Genomic DNA, 15,760 nt, shown 5'->3' with positions numbered 1-15,760 from the left:
GGAGACAAGAGGATGCATTCTCTTGTGAGCTACAATGAAGAAGGTGTTGAGTCTTGTCGTTCACTGGTTGGTAACTGAGTAGTAAGGACATGAGGGGGGTGGCTGCTGTGACTATTTTGTACCACTGTCCTCCCCGGAAATCGAGAAAAGAAGGCAGCTTGAGAGAGGACCCTGATCCAAGAGGCTTGGCATATGCACACATATTCATGTATATGAGACCATGAGAGAATGAGCCTTGTCTTGCATCTGAGCTGTTTCAAGCCACTACAAAACAAGGACCTTTGTTCTGCTGGATATGGCATTAAAGGATTGAATCTTTAATCTCAGCACTTCAAAGGCAAAGGCTGGTGGATGTCTTTTAGTTTGAGGCCAGCCTGGTCTACACAGTAAGTTCTGGGCCAGCCAGGGCTATCTAGTGAGACCCTGTCTCAAACACAAAAATCAAACATATACACAAACAAGATACCTTTTGTTCCTGGCATCAAGAGATCCCAGACTAAAATGGAAAGTGTCAAACAGAGGGGAGTCTCCAGCTCAAGGCCAAGGGCAGAGCCAGTGCCCACTGGATGCTCCACAGAGAGAACACCTCCTGCTAGTGTTGCCTATGACCACATCCATCTGGGGCTCCCTTCCCCATCAGAACCCATGCCAAGGCCCAAGGGGCAGACATCAGCATGGCCCCTTAGCTCCTATACTGAACCTAGCAGTGTTGAGACTTCTTTGTTACCAGATCAGAGCAAGGGGAACTTGAGAGATCGTCTATCCCACACTCTTCTGTACAGATCACAGGTCTGGCCTTGATCTGTAACCCGTGAGTATGCCAGTGAGCTGAATGTCAGGGCCGTGGGGTGGTGAAGGAACTAGGGCCCTGGCCTCAGTGAGCCCCATGCTCCTGGAGCCCTGCCACCAACGGCCATACTTCTATGCCATACTCAGTGTTTGGTGACACCTCCCTTGGTGGAAACTGGGAAACCCAGCAGGACAGGGCACAGCTAAAACCAAGCGAGGGACCACTTCCCACCTTGGAACTCCTTCCTCTGAGCCTGACTATTTCCATTTCACCCCTAACTACAGCAAGTTGTTTTCTTCGCTTAAAAAGAGAGACAAGCTACTCTGTTTTTTCTCCTCATAAGGAAAGCAAAATGACCGTGAAATGACCTTTCGCCTTTCTCTGTGACCAGCTTCATCACTGTGAAGCATACTGGACTACTTCAGTTGTTAGCCTGGAGTGTGTGTGTGTGTGTGTGTGTGTGTGTGTGTGTGTGTACAGGCACAAGTACTTATGTGTGAGTGTGGGGACCAGAGGTCATCTCTTGGTGTCATCCTCAGGAGCTGTCCATACTAAAGGGACTTGCATTTTTACCTGGACTTTGCAGACTAAACTCTAGGCTGGCTGGTGAGCCCAAGGAATCTGCCTGTCTCTACCTCTCCAGTTCTGGGATTTTAAATGCCATGGTGCTGTGCCTGTCTTTATTATGTAGGTTCTAGGCGGCTGAACTCTGGTCTTCATGTTTGCGCAGCAAGCACTTGATCGGCTTAACTATCTCCCCAGCCCTGGGTTTATTTTCGGGGGAAAGGACCAAAGAGCTCCTCAGTGTCTTAGTGCAGACACTGTGCCTCCCTTGGATCTCTGTTGACCAGGACCCAGTGAGGGTAAGCAGGAGTTGGGGGCTTGGGGAATAGATAGTCATAGTCTCAGATCCAGCTGGGGAAGGTTTGGGCTGTGGCCCCTGACACAGACTCTTGTGTCTCCAGTATCTTCTTTTCCCACCTTCAAATTAGAAGATTGTTTGTTCCCTTTGGGTTTGGGGGATAGCATACCACATTCGTTTATTTGTTTTTTCCCTTACTCTCTGTACTTTATTTTCCGAATTTTTTCCTACAATCCACATGCAGATTTAATAGAAAGCTAATGTCTCTCCCAGTGTTTGACTGTGTTCTATGGTTGAGAACACGGTTGGCGTGAGGATCAAAGCACCTAGGAAAGCATTCTGTACTCATCGGTATCAACTACACTCTAGGTTCCTGGAGTCTGGGAAGACCCAGGGTACACAGGGAACTGAGCCCCACTTCTGTAGACCAGAGGAGCCTCCTTACCCAGAATCCTCATCCCAGTAGTAGTGGCTCCTGCCGGGATAGCTCTGCTCCACCTTGTCCATCTGCAGGGTCCTCACGAAGGTCCCGGTCTTGGACGTTTGCTTCAGCAGGCGATTGTGAACATCTGAAAGGATGGAAAAGGTGGTGCCCCTTGGGTAGCAGAGCCCCACTCGGATCCAGTCGCCCCTAGAAAAGGAGGCAGAGTTAGTTCAGGGCAAGGGTGTCCAGGCCAGGGTGAGCACACCATAATAAGAATGCTCAAAGAACTCTAAGTGGGGAGGTTTGAAAGAATAATTACTAAGCGGCAAAGTGTCCAAGGAGAGAAGGATGGACAGCGACCACCAGTGGCCAAGGGTCCACCTATGAGCATTCAAGGGCTGATCTAGGGGTGCTCTCTGTGGGTTTTAGATGGGACGATGGGGTTCTTTCGACTGTGCTATGATTAAAGCACATAAGCCACTGAGGGCTAGGCTCAGCCCCTTCCTGACAGCATGATTGAAGGGCCAGCTTCCTCCTCCTTTCTGCAATGGATAAATGTCTGTCTTAGGAGCACAGCGATGAGTACATGATGGATGCAGGAAATGTTTGAATGTGAACCTACACAGTTGATCTGACGCCCTCACCCTGACTACTTCCTCTTTACCGTGGTTTACACGGATGGATTTGGTAGGTCTTTGAGCAGTCTGGGAAAAGCTGTAATCCCCCAGGGCATACTGGGAAGGATTATCTAGATTAGGCTAGCTTCTCACCAAGCCTGTGAGGGATTTTTCTTGACTAGGTTGATTGAGGTGGGGAGATCCTCCCTAAACGTGGATGACACCATTCCATCCACCGGGGTCCTAGACTGAATTAAGAAGTGTGCTTCTCAGGGCTGGAGAGATGGCTCAGTGGTTAAGAACACTGCCTGACCTTCCAGTTCCCAGCAACCACATGGTGGCTCACAACCATCTGTAATGAGATCTGGTGCCCTCTTCTGGCCTGCAGGCATACATGCAGACAGAATACTGAGAATACTGTATACATAATAAATAAATAGATTAGAAAAAAAAAAAGAAGTGTTCATCTCCCTCTGCTCTCGGTCTGCAATGTGACCAGCTGCCTCAAGCTCCGGCCAACATGATGCCCTCACCGTGACACACTTTAACATCAACCCCGGAGCTGAAATAAGTCCTTCCTTCCTTAAATTGCTTCTATTAGGACGCCTTACCACAGCCACAGAAAAGTAATTAAGATATCTGCTCGGAGCTTTGTGTCCTTCCCCATAAATAACAGCAGCAACATTCTGTAGCTTTTCCCCATTTCCTGAGCACTCGGTAATGCCTGGAGCTGGGTGGCAGTTACCGTATACTCACTAGCTCACTACATATGCTTTGTGCACCTGGGAGGCAATAATCACACCAAGCCTTTAAGAGGTTAGCTGTTTTGCCTGAGGCGGACCCCGTATGCATCCTGAGCCCACGTCTCTGGGTTCTCAAAGACATGGTGGGTGACAAGAACCTCTTTGGATACCTCCTGCAGGGCTGAGAGGGACCAGCCTGAGGTCCCCACTAACCACGAGGAATTCTCACTGTCTCTGCCTGAGCTCAGGCAGCCCCACTGTCCTGGGTCACGTGATCCTGGCTGCTCGGACTCACTTGTTGAAGTTGATGAGCCAGATGGCAAGCTCAGCCGGGGCTGTCTGGTCCCAGTGGATGGTGTAGCCCTTCTGCAGGGTGACGACCGGCTGGTACTGCTGGTAGTGGGTGCTCCTGGTGAGGGCCCCCTCCAGGTAGAGGGGGTGGCTAGGGAAGTCGTTCTTGATGATCTTCATGCGCAGGTTGCTGCTCTTGTAGGCCTGGATGTACATCTTTGAAGCATACAGAAAGGCTGTTAGAAGAACTGTCTCAGAGGGCCTGGCTAACACCTGATCACAGAGGGCCCTTTCAGAGCCACCGTCTCTTTATGGAGCCCGAATGGAAGGGAGACCAAATAAGGGGACATCTATCCCTGTTAGTGGGTAAGTCTGAGCTGCACTACGCTCAGCAGCCACTTTCTGGGGTTTCCAAAAGGTGACCAGCGGAACTGCCAGGAGTTGGCTGCCAGCTACATGTGAACCGTGGAAAATGGATGCACATGTGGAAAGACAAGAAAGGGGAAGGGGGGCCCTCCCATCCTTCTTCCTCCTCCTTTCCTAATTCCTTCATTTCATCCTTCTTACCTGACCTTTCCCTTCTTCCTTTCTCTTTCTTCTCTCCATATATGCATTAAACACTATGGGTGTCAGGAAGTACTCCACCGCTGGCTATATCCCTAGGCCTCTTTCTACTCTTTGAGTCAAGGAAGGACTCACTAAATTGCCTGCCCAGGTTGGTCTACTAATAAACTTGTAATCCTCCTGCCTCCACCTCCCTAGCAGTTGAGATGTCAGGGCCTGGGAGCACCATGACCAGTGGGAGGGGGCATACTCAAATGCTTCTCTAGATACAGCTGGCCCTTCACTGTCTAGGAGAGTTTGTCTGGGTGTGTTTCCCTACTTCACGCTCTGCCTCCTGGCTCGTGGGCCAGGTAGTGTATGTATCAGTACCCACCAGATGAGAGCATGCTTCCTCATTCCAAGAAAAAACTGGAAAACAAGACTGCCAGCCACTACATCTCCAAGGGGCAAAGAGCTGAGGTCTATTTGAGACACTCTTCTAGGGGGCTCAACAGGTAAAAAGTCTGCTATAAAAGCCTAAGAACCTTCGTATGGGTCCCCAGTTCCTATGTAAAAGCTGGCACAGCAGCATGCATCTGTTACCCCAGCACTGGGGGTAGGCAGAAACAGTGACTCCTGGGAGCTTGCTGGGCATCTAGCCTAGTCAAAACAGTGACTTCAGAGGCTCAAGGGAGCTTATGTCAAAACAGAAGGTGGGCATGGGTAGAAGACATGTGTACACTCAGGGAAAAGCACACAAACACATACTATAACATGCATACATCACACACACATACACAAGACATTGTTCAGCTCTCTGGCTCATCCCATATCCATAAAGTGATATCTCTGCAGTCAAGACCAAGAGAGACCATTACACCAAAGTGCAATGATGTGCTTTGGTAAGAACGTGCTCTCTTCCCTTCTAGTGTGTATGTGTGTGTATATATAAAATGTGCTAGTGTCATGTGTATATGCATGTATATTATGTGCATATAATATATATTACACACACACACACATATATATACATATATATGCTAGGTAAGATGAAAAAAGAAACTTCAACTTTGTCCATCTTACAGGGCTGTCCAATGCATCAAAAGACATAATTAAATATCCTGTAAGCTTTCTGATGTCCACTGTGGTGATAGGAATGCCTGCCTTGTAGGGTGGTCAGGAAGACGCGGTTATCACATATTTCTTTCTCCTCTGGACCACCTGGTCCAGGTACTTTCTTCCTAATCTGACAATTTTCTCTGGCCTCTTTCTCCTCATTCATTCATTCATTCATTCATCAGTCGTTCATCCAAGAAATGGCAGTGATGGTCACAGGGTAATGGCAATTATTTCCGGTTCTTACACTCCAAACATTATATAACTGTTTCACATGTTAGTCATGGGTCATGTGTGCCCATTGAGTCCTGGACATGAGAACAGTGTGGCCCAGGAACCAGTTTTCAAATGCTATTTTAATTACTTTAAACCTCAAAATGCAGATCTGAGTCACGACGTCAATCAATCAATCCATTTCAAAACAAGAGCACTGAAAAAGGTTTTCCTCTCATTAAACACAGCTTGGTTGTTTTGCTAGGTCTCTGCAGCTTTGCTGAGAATAAGAAATGGGCTCGTAGGCTAGAGCAACGGCTCAGCAGTTAAGAGCACTTGCTGCTCCTCTAGGGGACCGGGTTTCAGTTCCCAGCACCCACTTAGAGGTTCCCAACCATCCCTAACTCCAGTTCCAGGGGATCTGGCACCTTCTTCTGATCTCTATGGGCACCTGCATGCATATGGTGCCTGTGTGAAGGCAAAGCACTTACCACAAAAGTAAAATAAATACTTAAAAAAGAAGTAGGCTAGAAATATAAAATAAATGCGTAAGCTTGAAGTCCATGAACAGAAAAAAAAATTGCTCCATAATTTTTATATTAACCACACATTGAAAGGATAGCATTTTGAGTATGTGTAAAAATATTATTGAATTAATGTCTCATTTCTTTTTATCTTTCAACATGACTACCCGGAAAGTTATGGTTTGTATTATATTTCTATGTCTAAAAAGGCATGGGAGGAGGGATTTTATTTGCATCATCTGAAATCATTCCTAAGCCAATGGTTCAAGCGAGTTCAGCTTTCAGCTCAAGTTCACACACAAGGACGCCAAGGCTCCCAGGGTATGAGCTGGAGGCCAGCAGTTAGTAGGTGCTGCATCCTAACATGAAACACCCCAGGGCAGTGTTTAGACCGTGAAAATCCCATGGAACGGGAGAGAGGGGCAGGAAAGGCAAGGAAGGAAAATTCTGCCTCGCTCTTGACCCAACATAGAGTTGGACACACGCCAGGCAATGAGAGTCCTTGTCACAGGAGTGAGTGGACAAGCAAGTGGCTTAGGGTGGCATCCTCACCTGTGCATAGCGCCCACTGCAGATGGCCCCTCTCCAGTCTGGGACGTTGATGCAGTCTGGGTGCCGAACCAGCCAGTTGTCATCCTTAGTGAGGTAGGAGCCAGGGTACTCGGACACGGAGCCATCCACATCGTGGAACACAGATGTCTTGTCCCCGTCCATGTCCAGCTGGTTGAACCAGGGCCCAGGCTCTCCGAAGAACACTCTGGAAGTAATCTGAACAGAGCCCAGGAAAATAAGGCTGGGCCCGAAGGTGAAAGGAAACTGCAGCCGTCATCAGGCCACGGTAAAGTTTCCAATTTCCTCTGACATTACAAAGCAGCCAGACAGAGGCTGCCCTTGGGCACTGGAGGAAACCGCACAGATGACCATCTCATGGAACTCTGATAAACAGAGTGTCACTGTGCCTCAACTCCGAAAATTAGCGCACAATTTTGGCTCCACTCACTATGGTTTGGCTGCTGTAGGTGGCCTTGGAGGCTGGCCTGATGAAGGAGGGGCTCAGGAGTCAGTAAGTGTGAGCGTTCTGGCGAATGAGCTGGGGAGGAGTGAGGGATGTGTGCTTGTGCAAGAAAGCGTGTACACATAGTGCATAGGGGGTACCCGTGTCTGAGAATTGTGTATGAGCTTGTGAGTGGGTGCTTTGGATTTGAAGACGACCTCACAGTGCAAGCCATGGGATTATCTCTGTGACTGACCTCCTGCAGGCCCTCAGGGGTCTGTGTGAAGAAATGAAGTAACTTAAGCTCCCTATCTTACCAGTGACTGGGCAGAAAGGCAAACACAGTAGTAGGAAGAAGGAGGAAGAACTGAGGAGGGGGTGGGCAAACAGGGGAGATGGGAATAGTTAGAAGTAGCAGGCCCCACAGACAGCCTTGATCTGCTCCCCTGACCCTCAGCTCCTCCACCTTCTCCATCTACAGGCAGGAGGCCCCTGTTTACATTCTACTTTCAGAATGAAGTTAAACAATGTCTTCAGAAGACTTCCCTTGGACACTGCTGGAGTTGGGAGATGATCTGTGCCAATTTAAGTAGCCTGGTCCCAACATCTGGTGTGGCAGGGGTCTGGAGGAACAACTTCAGAACCCCAAGTTCATCTCTAGGTTCTTACTGGGGCATAGATTGAAGGCCAATGGGCATTCACCCAGACTCGACCTTTTTCTGTGACCTGAGCTTGTACTTTTCCAGTTTGGGCAGAAAGCAAACTGGGACCCAGTCCAGCCTACTTGGAGGAAGCTATTCCACCCTCGTGGTGGTGGCGGCGACAGCTCAATCTCTAAACTGTGGGGGACATGTGAGTCATCACTCAAAGCCTGGCCATGCCAGGAGTCTGTCCTGGCACCATACTCACCGGGACATCCTCAAAGGCAATGTTGGTGACATTGTTGTGGGGGCAGCTTTGCCAGGCATTGTTTAGGCGGAAGGCCAAGGCGCTGGTGTGCCGGCCCTCGAGGGCCGCGAACTTGCGGAAGGTACAGTTTTGAATGTTGATGGGACCATCGTAGAACTGAATCCCTCGAATCGGAAAATTCCTGTGGAGTTAAGGAAGTCAGACGTCAGATGATCGCTGTGTTGTTATTTCTTCAGAGGTGACTGGTGAGAGCTTTTCCGTGTTATTCCAGATTCCCACCTCCAGCAACCCCCTCCACTGAGAATCATTAAGTCAACTAACTCACTGGGAAGCCATGTATGGACAGACAGTGTCAGTGAAAAGAAAGACTGCCGAAGAGAGATGGTGGATGGTGGGGATGTGTTGGCTGGATGGTGGATGGAAGGATGTTGGGAAAATGGATGGATGGATTGGGTTGGATGCATGGGTAGATGGATGGGCAGACAGATGACGGAACGGTGGGTAGATGAAGAGATGGAGAGCTTGTAGGTAGCTGGATGGCAGATGGATGGACCACATGAGTGGTATGTGGGTGACCACATGAGTGGGTGAGGGGTATGATGGACAGCTAGCTGGATGAATGAACGGTAGGCTGGGAGATAAATAGCTGTCTATTTAGTCGCTGGCTCAGGGACCTCTGTTTAGACAATTTCTCTCCTCTTCCCATCAGTGTGTCCAGTCAGTAGGAAAATACTGTAAATACTTCAAGAGACTGCCAATATTCTGTCCCTCGGGAGCGGAACGCTGTTAGTCATTATCGTCCTAGTTCTAGTTGCTATGGCAATTTAATCAGATTAAGATCCAGATGAGCTTCCTCTGTAAGTCTACCCAGCAGCAATGTGCTGGGCTTGGGACACTGGAAGGAACAGAACCACACAGCGTGGGCCATGATAAAAAGAATGACAATGTAACTTTCAAGTATGGCCAGAGGCAAAGGCTGCTCTTGCTAGAAAAGCAAGGCCACAGACAGACACAGGGCCCCTGAGAAGGCTTGATACTCAGAGCAGCAGGAAGGGAGTGGGAAAGAGGTGGCAGCTGGGAGACATGGAGGGACCAGGGAAGAATTAATGATGTGGAAACTTCACCCTTGCCTGGCAGGGAGGAGGGGCTCAGAGGGATCCTTCCCATTCGCTTGAGACTCTTGAGCAGGGTATGGAAGATGACCCAGGAGGGATTGGTCAGCCTGCTTGGTGGCCTTTCTCAGAGCTGGTCACAAATCTAAGCTTGTCATTTTCTCAATCTAACATGTTCACTTATGCCCATGTCTCTGCTTCTGGCTTGATCCCTTCCCTTCTATTCCACAGCAAACATAAGGAAGCGAGGGAATGAAGAAGGAAAAGGAAGCATACAAAGTATCTGTCTCCAGAGAGAGGCTGTCCCCAGCTGTTCCTGGTCTTCTATTCAGGCTCCCAGCTACTGTGTATGCTTCCCAAAGAAACCTCCACTTGCCCCCAAATCCCCTTGCGTTTCCATATTTTTATATTTGTAACTGATGGTGTCGTCACCTCAAATCCTGATTCTCGTGGAGGGAGAGCTCCCGTGCATTTTCCCAGTTACGGTGTTCGGGGGTCAGCACATTCTTGCTCATTTTACACAAACCATGGGCTTCAGATCCTAATCGACTTCTAGTCAGGCAGAATATACCTCCGTCAAAACTGCACGGCCCTTTCTAGCTCTCTCCTCTCAAAGGCAGCGTGAGGAACCTGCCTGAACCTGTCATGCTTCCATAGACATGATTGCCTTGGGAAGTTACCAGAATATCCTGCTCCTGGAGGTTGGCAACCTCCTAGAAAGAAATTCTGATGCAGACTCAGACCCACTTGTAAATAAAAGGGTCAGCCACATCCCTTAAGATGGGAGCCAGGCCTTCTTGACAGCTTGGCCAAAGAAGAGCAGGCATATGCCTCTGAGTATGCCTCTAGGATATCTTTGAGGAGACCCACATGCATGCACCCAGGTTGAAAGGTTCAGTTTGTGTGTTTCTGTCCTGACTGTAGCAGCAAAAACCATCATTTTCACCACAAAGAGACAACTAAGCCAATTCTAAAGCCTAAGTGGAGCAAGTCTTGCTTCTTGTATGCGTGGCAGCCTTGAGAGGCGACCACCTAGCGATGGTCTGTGTTTTGGTGTAAGAGTCTGATCTGTGTGAGACATGGCTGCAGGTCTGATCACCTCTGCTCATCCTCCTGTAAGTGGCCTGATTGCCTCTCTGCCACACTCAGAAGGGGATGAAAGGCTTCATGTGAATTGTTATGGAGAGTCAGAACCCCTCTTCTGGACACCATGTTCCCTGAACACTGGCTAGGACCATATCATGTATTTGATGACTGTGTACTTGTTGGCATCTAGTCTTTACTGTTTCTGGACTTCTCTCCTCATTCCAGATTTCATTCTCATTCATGTTCTTAGCCAAAAAAATTCAGAGTCAACACTAACTAACGTCCTTCTTTCCATGGCTGTGACTCAAGCCACATACAGAAAAGTGCAGTTCCCACCATTGCAAACCTACTGGCCTATGGGGAGGGTCCTTCCGCTGTGGTCCAAGCCACCTGGGCCCCAGATCCTGTTGTCCATCATTTCTGTGCCTACGTTGCCACTCTCGCCAACGAACAAGCTGTTCTTTATCTCCTGCTTGGAGCCATCGTCATATGGGAAGGTTCCACCACTGCAGAGAGGAGACGTGGGGGGTGGGGTGAGATGTCCAAATATAAGCTCCCACAGAAGGCCCATCACAATGACAGTTACTCTTACCTGGCCAGGGTCAGGCCGATGCCATTATCAGCAAACCTGGGGACAAGAACAGACGGTCAGCACACACTCTCACTCCACAGTCAATGAGAATATAGAAGGAAGGACCCTTCTCTGTCGCTGGAGTCTCACTGTGGACTATCGAGGGAGGAGTTTCACTGAGGAAATGGTAACTTTCCACTCTCCCCAGAAAATGGATAGTCGGGTTTCTCTTCGCAGATTGGGTGTTCCTTGAAGTGTCTGGTGGAGAGCTAGAAGTTGTACCCCACACTGGCAGGGGTCTTCAGTGCTCAGCATTTGGGGGCATGAAGCATTAACTTCAGGAGAGCTGGGCGTCACAGGCCTCCCTTGCTAGCCCACCTCGGGCCAAGCCATTGGGGCCTATGAGGTTGATCAGGAGAAATGGAGGGGGTGCTTTCTCACCCTCAGGACCAGCACTGACTGAAGGTGGACCGTGTGGGGACTACTCTCAGCCAACTCAAACCACTAGTTTACAAGTTTCTCAAAAACCAGGGAGGCTCTGTCCCTGAGAAGAGCAAGAACAAACCCCATAATTACACTATGCTGATCACGGCTGCTCCCCAGAAACTCTGCACAATTTTAGGGTCAGCATGAGCAGGTTTCTGGAGGCAACTGGTTCTGCTTCATGAAGGAGCTGGACCTTAGATCTGGGTTGCCTTCACTTCCTTTGTTCCCTTTCTCTCTTCCTGCCCAGGGCTCCCCGAGGGGCTCATTTCCCCAGGGGCTATTTCACCCACCACCTGCTGTTTCTAGACTCTCCAGGGGCTTCATGGCTCCTATAAGCCTGGAAGGCCCAATCCTGTGTTGTTCTGTGTCAGTCACACCGGTGTGATCCTGGTTTCTACAAGCTCCCCAGTTCACACTTCATGCTCAGCCTCTTTCCAGCACGCTGCGCTTCCCCTTCAGAGATCTAGCCATTCAAACCAATCAACCAAGGCTCACCTAGGGTACCAGGCTCTCTCACTCCTTCCTCCTCCCTGGTATCTCCTGGTGCTTTGCTGTGGTCTCTCCATGCTCTGCTGTGACCCTAGCGACCTCACAGACACTCATAGCTCCCTTATCCCCTCATCTGTTGGGGACTCTAAGGCTAAACATTCATCCTATCTTGTCTTTGGAAGATTTGCGGGGATTTTCACCGCATGCTTTATGAGCATCTCCATCTCAGCGTGTCTCAAAACACAGCATCCACCCATGCCTGTTCTCTGTGCTGAAGGCTGGGTTTATCCACACTCTCCATTCTGTGATTCTTCCTCACCTGACTTGGAGTGTGGTATCCATTTGATATTCCATTCTCCCATCTTCAGGGGTACCCTCTCCCATCCTTGCCTGCACCTAGACATACTGCCCCCCTCAAATTCCCACAAACCACACAAGGTTAATTCTCAAAGTCCTGGAAGAGACCATTCTGTCGGCTCTGGACCATGTCAACTTTGTCTATTTGTGGGACCTCAACCCTAGTGCCAGCCAGACTGGGCACTGAACGCTTAGCTTCCTTAGAACGTCTGCTGAAGGACAAGAAGATACACCCTCATTAGCAGGATGCGTCATAATTTTCTTTGCAGAAGGAGAACCATTCAACTTCTGGGGACTTCATGGTAAATCAATGTTTGGGGCCTTTTTTGTTGGGCTTAGAGCATCAAGTCTCATTTGAACCCTCGTTAGCTATGCAATGTGAGACACTCGCTAACTGAACCTCAGTTTATCATTAATGGAGCTGGAACTGTGCATTTTTTAAATTTGCATTCTTGAGAAGTATAGTGAGAAAGAAGTAAAACCAAAGTTTAGGCACACATTGAGTACCCAGCACCATGGCTCCCTTTCCCTTCCTGTACTGACCAGCCATGAATATCCCCACAAATATCTCAGCATTCCGCACTGTGGGTGTATCCGTCACTCTGCCGCCATCCTACATCCCTGTCTTTCAGGGGAGCACAGAGCTGAACGTCAGTATGTTTAGAATCCCCGGTGCCTTGCTCGCTCCTCAGTCAAGACTCTCTTGTGATAGTGTCACCGTCCCTTCCAGACTCACCGGCAGCTGTCCAGCCACACGTCCCCACCCCGCAGCCAGGCTCCGTGATCCTGGTTCTTGTAGGCAGTGAAGTGGCGTATGATGGCTGGCTCCCGGGGCTTAAGGGGGTCTGCATCCTGGTGAGGGCTGTACCTGGAGCATGGGAAGACACAGGTACTACTCCTTCTGGCCTCTTTAAGATGGTTTCCCCTCATAGGTTCTCAGATACTTCTGACTCCACAGAAATTCACTGGCAGGCAGGCACTGGTATGGACAAGCTGAGCTTCTCCCAGAGGCAGGAGATTCCATCTCTAGGGCCTAGCTCCTCATAGGAGCCGGACAAGAGGTCCTGCTTTTGCTAATGACCCTGAAGCTTTGACAATAACTTCTTTTGTCTTCTTTGAGACAGGGTCTCACTACATCACCTTGGATGACCTAGAGCTCACTGTACAGACCATGCTGACCTTGAACTCACAGAGAGATCTTTCTGCTCCCCTCCTAAATCCTGGATGGAATTAAATTTGTGCACCATCCGGTCCAGGCTTGACAACAACATTTTAAAAGCAGCCTCTGGTCTTCAGCTAAGCTCTGGCTTAATTTATTAGCCCGGCTAATAAATCACATTGTCTACGATTAAGTGGCAGTGAAGGCTTCCTTTCTGATGACCTTTGCATCCCAACCCAGTTTTGTTATGGCTCTGGTCATTCCTACTGTTCTATGGTCCTGGCTCTGCACTGGGATCTGGATCTAGGGATCTTGGTCTCCCTTTGGCAACTGGAGCCTGGACTCTAACTCAGACTTAGTTTAGACTCCAGCACAGTACTGCATCTCAACAACTGGCTCCCTGCCAGCTAGCCAGCACTCATTGCGCGAAGAAATGCATAGCTGGAGCGGGAGAAGAGCAGGCAAGGAGAGAGGTCCCGAGGGACAAGTGGTCCCAAGGTTTAGTACCTGGCAGAGATGATGGAGAGGAAGGGCCGCTTGTCCTTAGCTGAGGCCTCCGTCGTCTTGACTCCATTGTCTATGATCATGCCAGCCTGTGGGAGGAGGGCACACTAGCTATCACGGTTGCCCGTAGCCACCCTTGCACGCCAGCCTAGGCACATGCCTTTGAGCGTGCTAGTAAACCCCAGCATGATTCTCAGAACGTGTCTATGGGAACAGGGACTACCGTGAGGGATGAAGAAAGCCCACCCCACTCTGCATCTCTCTGACCAGATCTGGAACAAGGTGACCTGTGGGGGGTGTAGACAAAAAAACTGGGGTCTAAGAGTGTTTAACCTGTGGTCATAGAGCCAGTTCTACATACAGAATGTACATTGCTTTGGAGAATTTTTATCCTAGACCCCCAAACAAGGCTGTACTCAGAAGTGTGTCACAGACTTTCAAATGAAATGCTGAACTTAGCTTTCTTTCCCCTGATGTCAGTGACATCCTACGGCCTTTTCATGGCTCCCGTTTGACTTGAGGAGAAAGGCTCTTTTCTAAAGATTTCTTTTTTGGAGGCAGGGTCTCATGTAAACCAGGCTGGCATCAAAGTTGCTGTGTAGCCAAGGAGGACTTTGAATGCCTGCTTCTCCTGCTTCAACCTCTAGAGAGATGAGATTAAAGGTCTGTACCATCATGTCTAGTTTATATACAAACCCAGGAAGTACCAATTTCCTTGTCTTCACTGTTAAGAATTGGCAGACACCATCCTGATGTCCTAGAGACCATCTTGGTCCACAGAGTGTTGTCATCTTTAATCTCAGCCTTGTCCCCAGACAACAGCTCCAGTCTTAAATATTGTCCTTATGGGAAAGTTCTTGACATACTGAAGTCCCAGGCATCCCAATCCTTCCTCCTTTTACTCTAGCACCTAGCTTGGAGCCGGGTACAAACTGGTACTCAGAAAAGGGGGACAATCAATGAAGGTGGTCAAGAAGTTTCAACCTTCTGAGATAGCCCCACACAGATGGGGTCACCCACTTCCCAAAAAGAAGGAAGAAAGTCTAGGATACCAATGCTACCTCAGAACCATGTCCAAAGTTCCCTCAGTTCATGGCCAGACCTAATTTTATAGTCAACATCACTCATACCCACAAATGCATCACAGAATCAAACCCGATGTGCAACCCAGCATCCTCCCAGAGGGGAGCCTGGAGTGAAGGCACACCTTGCTCCTTTGGTTGGGCAGATGCTGTGATTGGCAAAGGCAGGCCCCCAAAGGAGACTTCTGGTGCTTGGTCAGTAACCTGCAGGCCTTGGAAGGCTGCTCTGGACTCATGGTAAGAATGTAGCTGTTCTAGGCAGGTAGGGGCAGGGGAATGAACAGGCTGGCCATAGTGATGCAGCATGGAGAGACTCACCCTGTAGTTAGAATGTGCTCGGTTGTTGTGGAATTTTCCCAGTGGAATGTGCTCGGAATAACCCGGGGAGTACATTCCCACTGAGGGGCCCGTTGGCACATGGTGAAAAATGAACCAGAATCCCGTTTCCTGTTGGGACAGGGCAGAGGAGAGAGCCACAGTAATTAGTGTCAGTGAACTCCTGATTGAGTGGCCCAGGCTCCGGGAAGGGATGCAGTACTGTCAGCAGAAAAAGCCATCATTAGACACCACCAAACACACCTGTGTGGTCCAGTGCTTGCCTGGACACCACACACCACCAAACACACCCATGTGGTCCAGTGCTTGCCTGGACACCACACACCACCAAACACACCCATGTGGTCCAGTGCTTGCCTGGACACCACACACCACCAAACACAGCCATGTGGTCCACAGCTTGCCTGGACACCACACACCACCAAACACAGCCATGTGGTCCAGTGCTTTACTGGACCAAAGGAGAAACTCAAGGTTACTCGAATTTGTGATTTGACTACTTGACAGCGCTCACTCTTCACACCAGCCCCGCCCTATCTGCTACTGTCCGAA

The 15,760-nt window shown here is 49.3% G+C and overlaps 1 protein-coding gene across 1 annotated transcript in view; it reads right to left on the bottom strand.

The window, feature by feature from the left end:
* LOC121452242 (cell migration inducing hyaluronidase 1) overlaps positions 1–15,760 on the bottom strand; it is a 142,343-nt gene that overhangs the window by 12,349 nt on the left and 114,234 nt on the right. The window contains exons 16-24 of the mRNA XM_041658199.1: positions 15,191–15,319; positions 13,794–13,879; positions 12,864–12,995; positions 10,817–10,852; positions 10,575–10,730; positions 8,027–8,207; positions 6,676–6,891; positions 3,732–3,943; positions 2,098–2,283 (exon numbers count right to left, since the gene is read on the bottom strand). Coding sequence (XP_041514133.1) covers positions 2,098–2,283; positions 3,732–3,943; positions 6,676–6,891; positions 8,027–8,207; positions 10,575–10,730; positions 10,817–10,852; positions 12,864–12,995; positions 13,794–13,879; positions 15,191–15,319 — 1,334 coding nt within the window. The remainder of the gene's footprint in view (positions 1–2,097; positions 2,284–3,731; positions 3,944–6,675; positions 6,892–8,026; positions 8,208–10,574; positions 10,731–10,816; positions 10,853–12,863; positions 12,996–13,793; positions 13,880–15,190; positions 15,320–15,760) is intronic.

The sequence above is a fragment of the Microtus oregoni genome, unplaced genomic scaffold, assembly GCF_018167655.1.
Source record: "Microtus oregoni isolate MIOR12 unplaced genomic scaffold, Mior012 000000F_ref0000247, whole genome shotgun sequence".
Classification (NCBI taxonomy): Eukaryota; Metazoa; Chordata; class Mammalia; order Rodentia; family Cricetidae; genus Microtus; species Microtus oregoni.
Note: the sequence above shows the minus strand (reverse complement) of the source record. Positions and strands in the feature narration are given on the sequence as shown.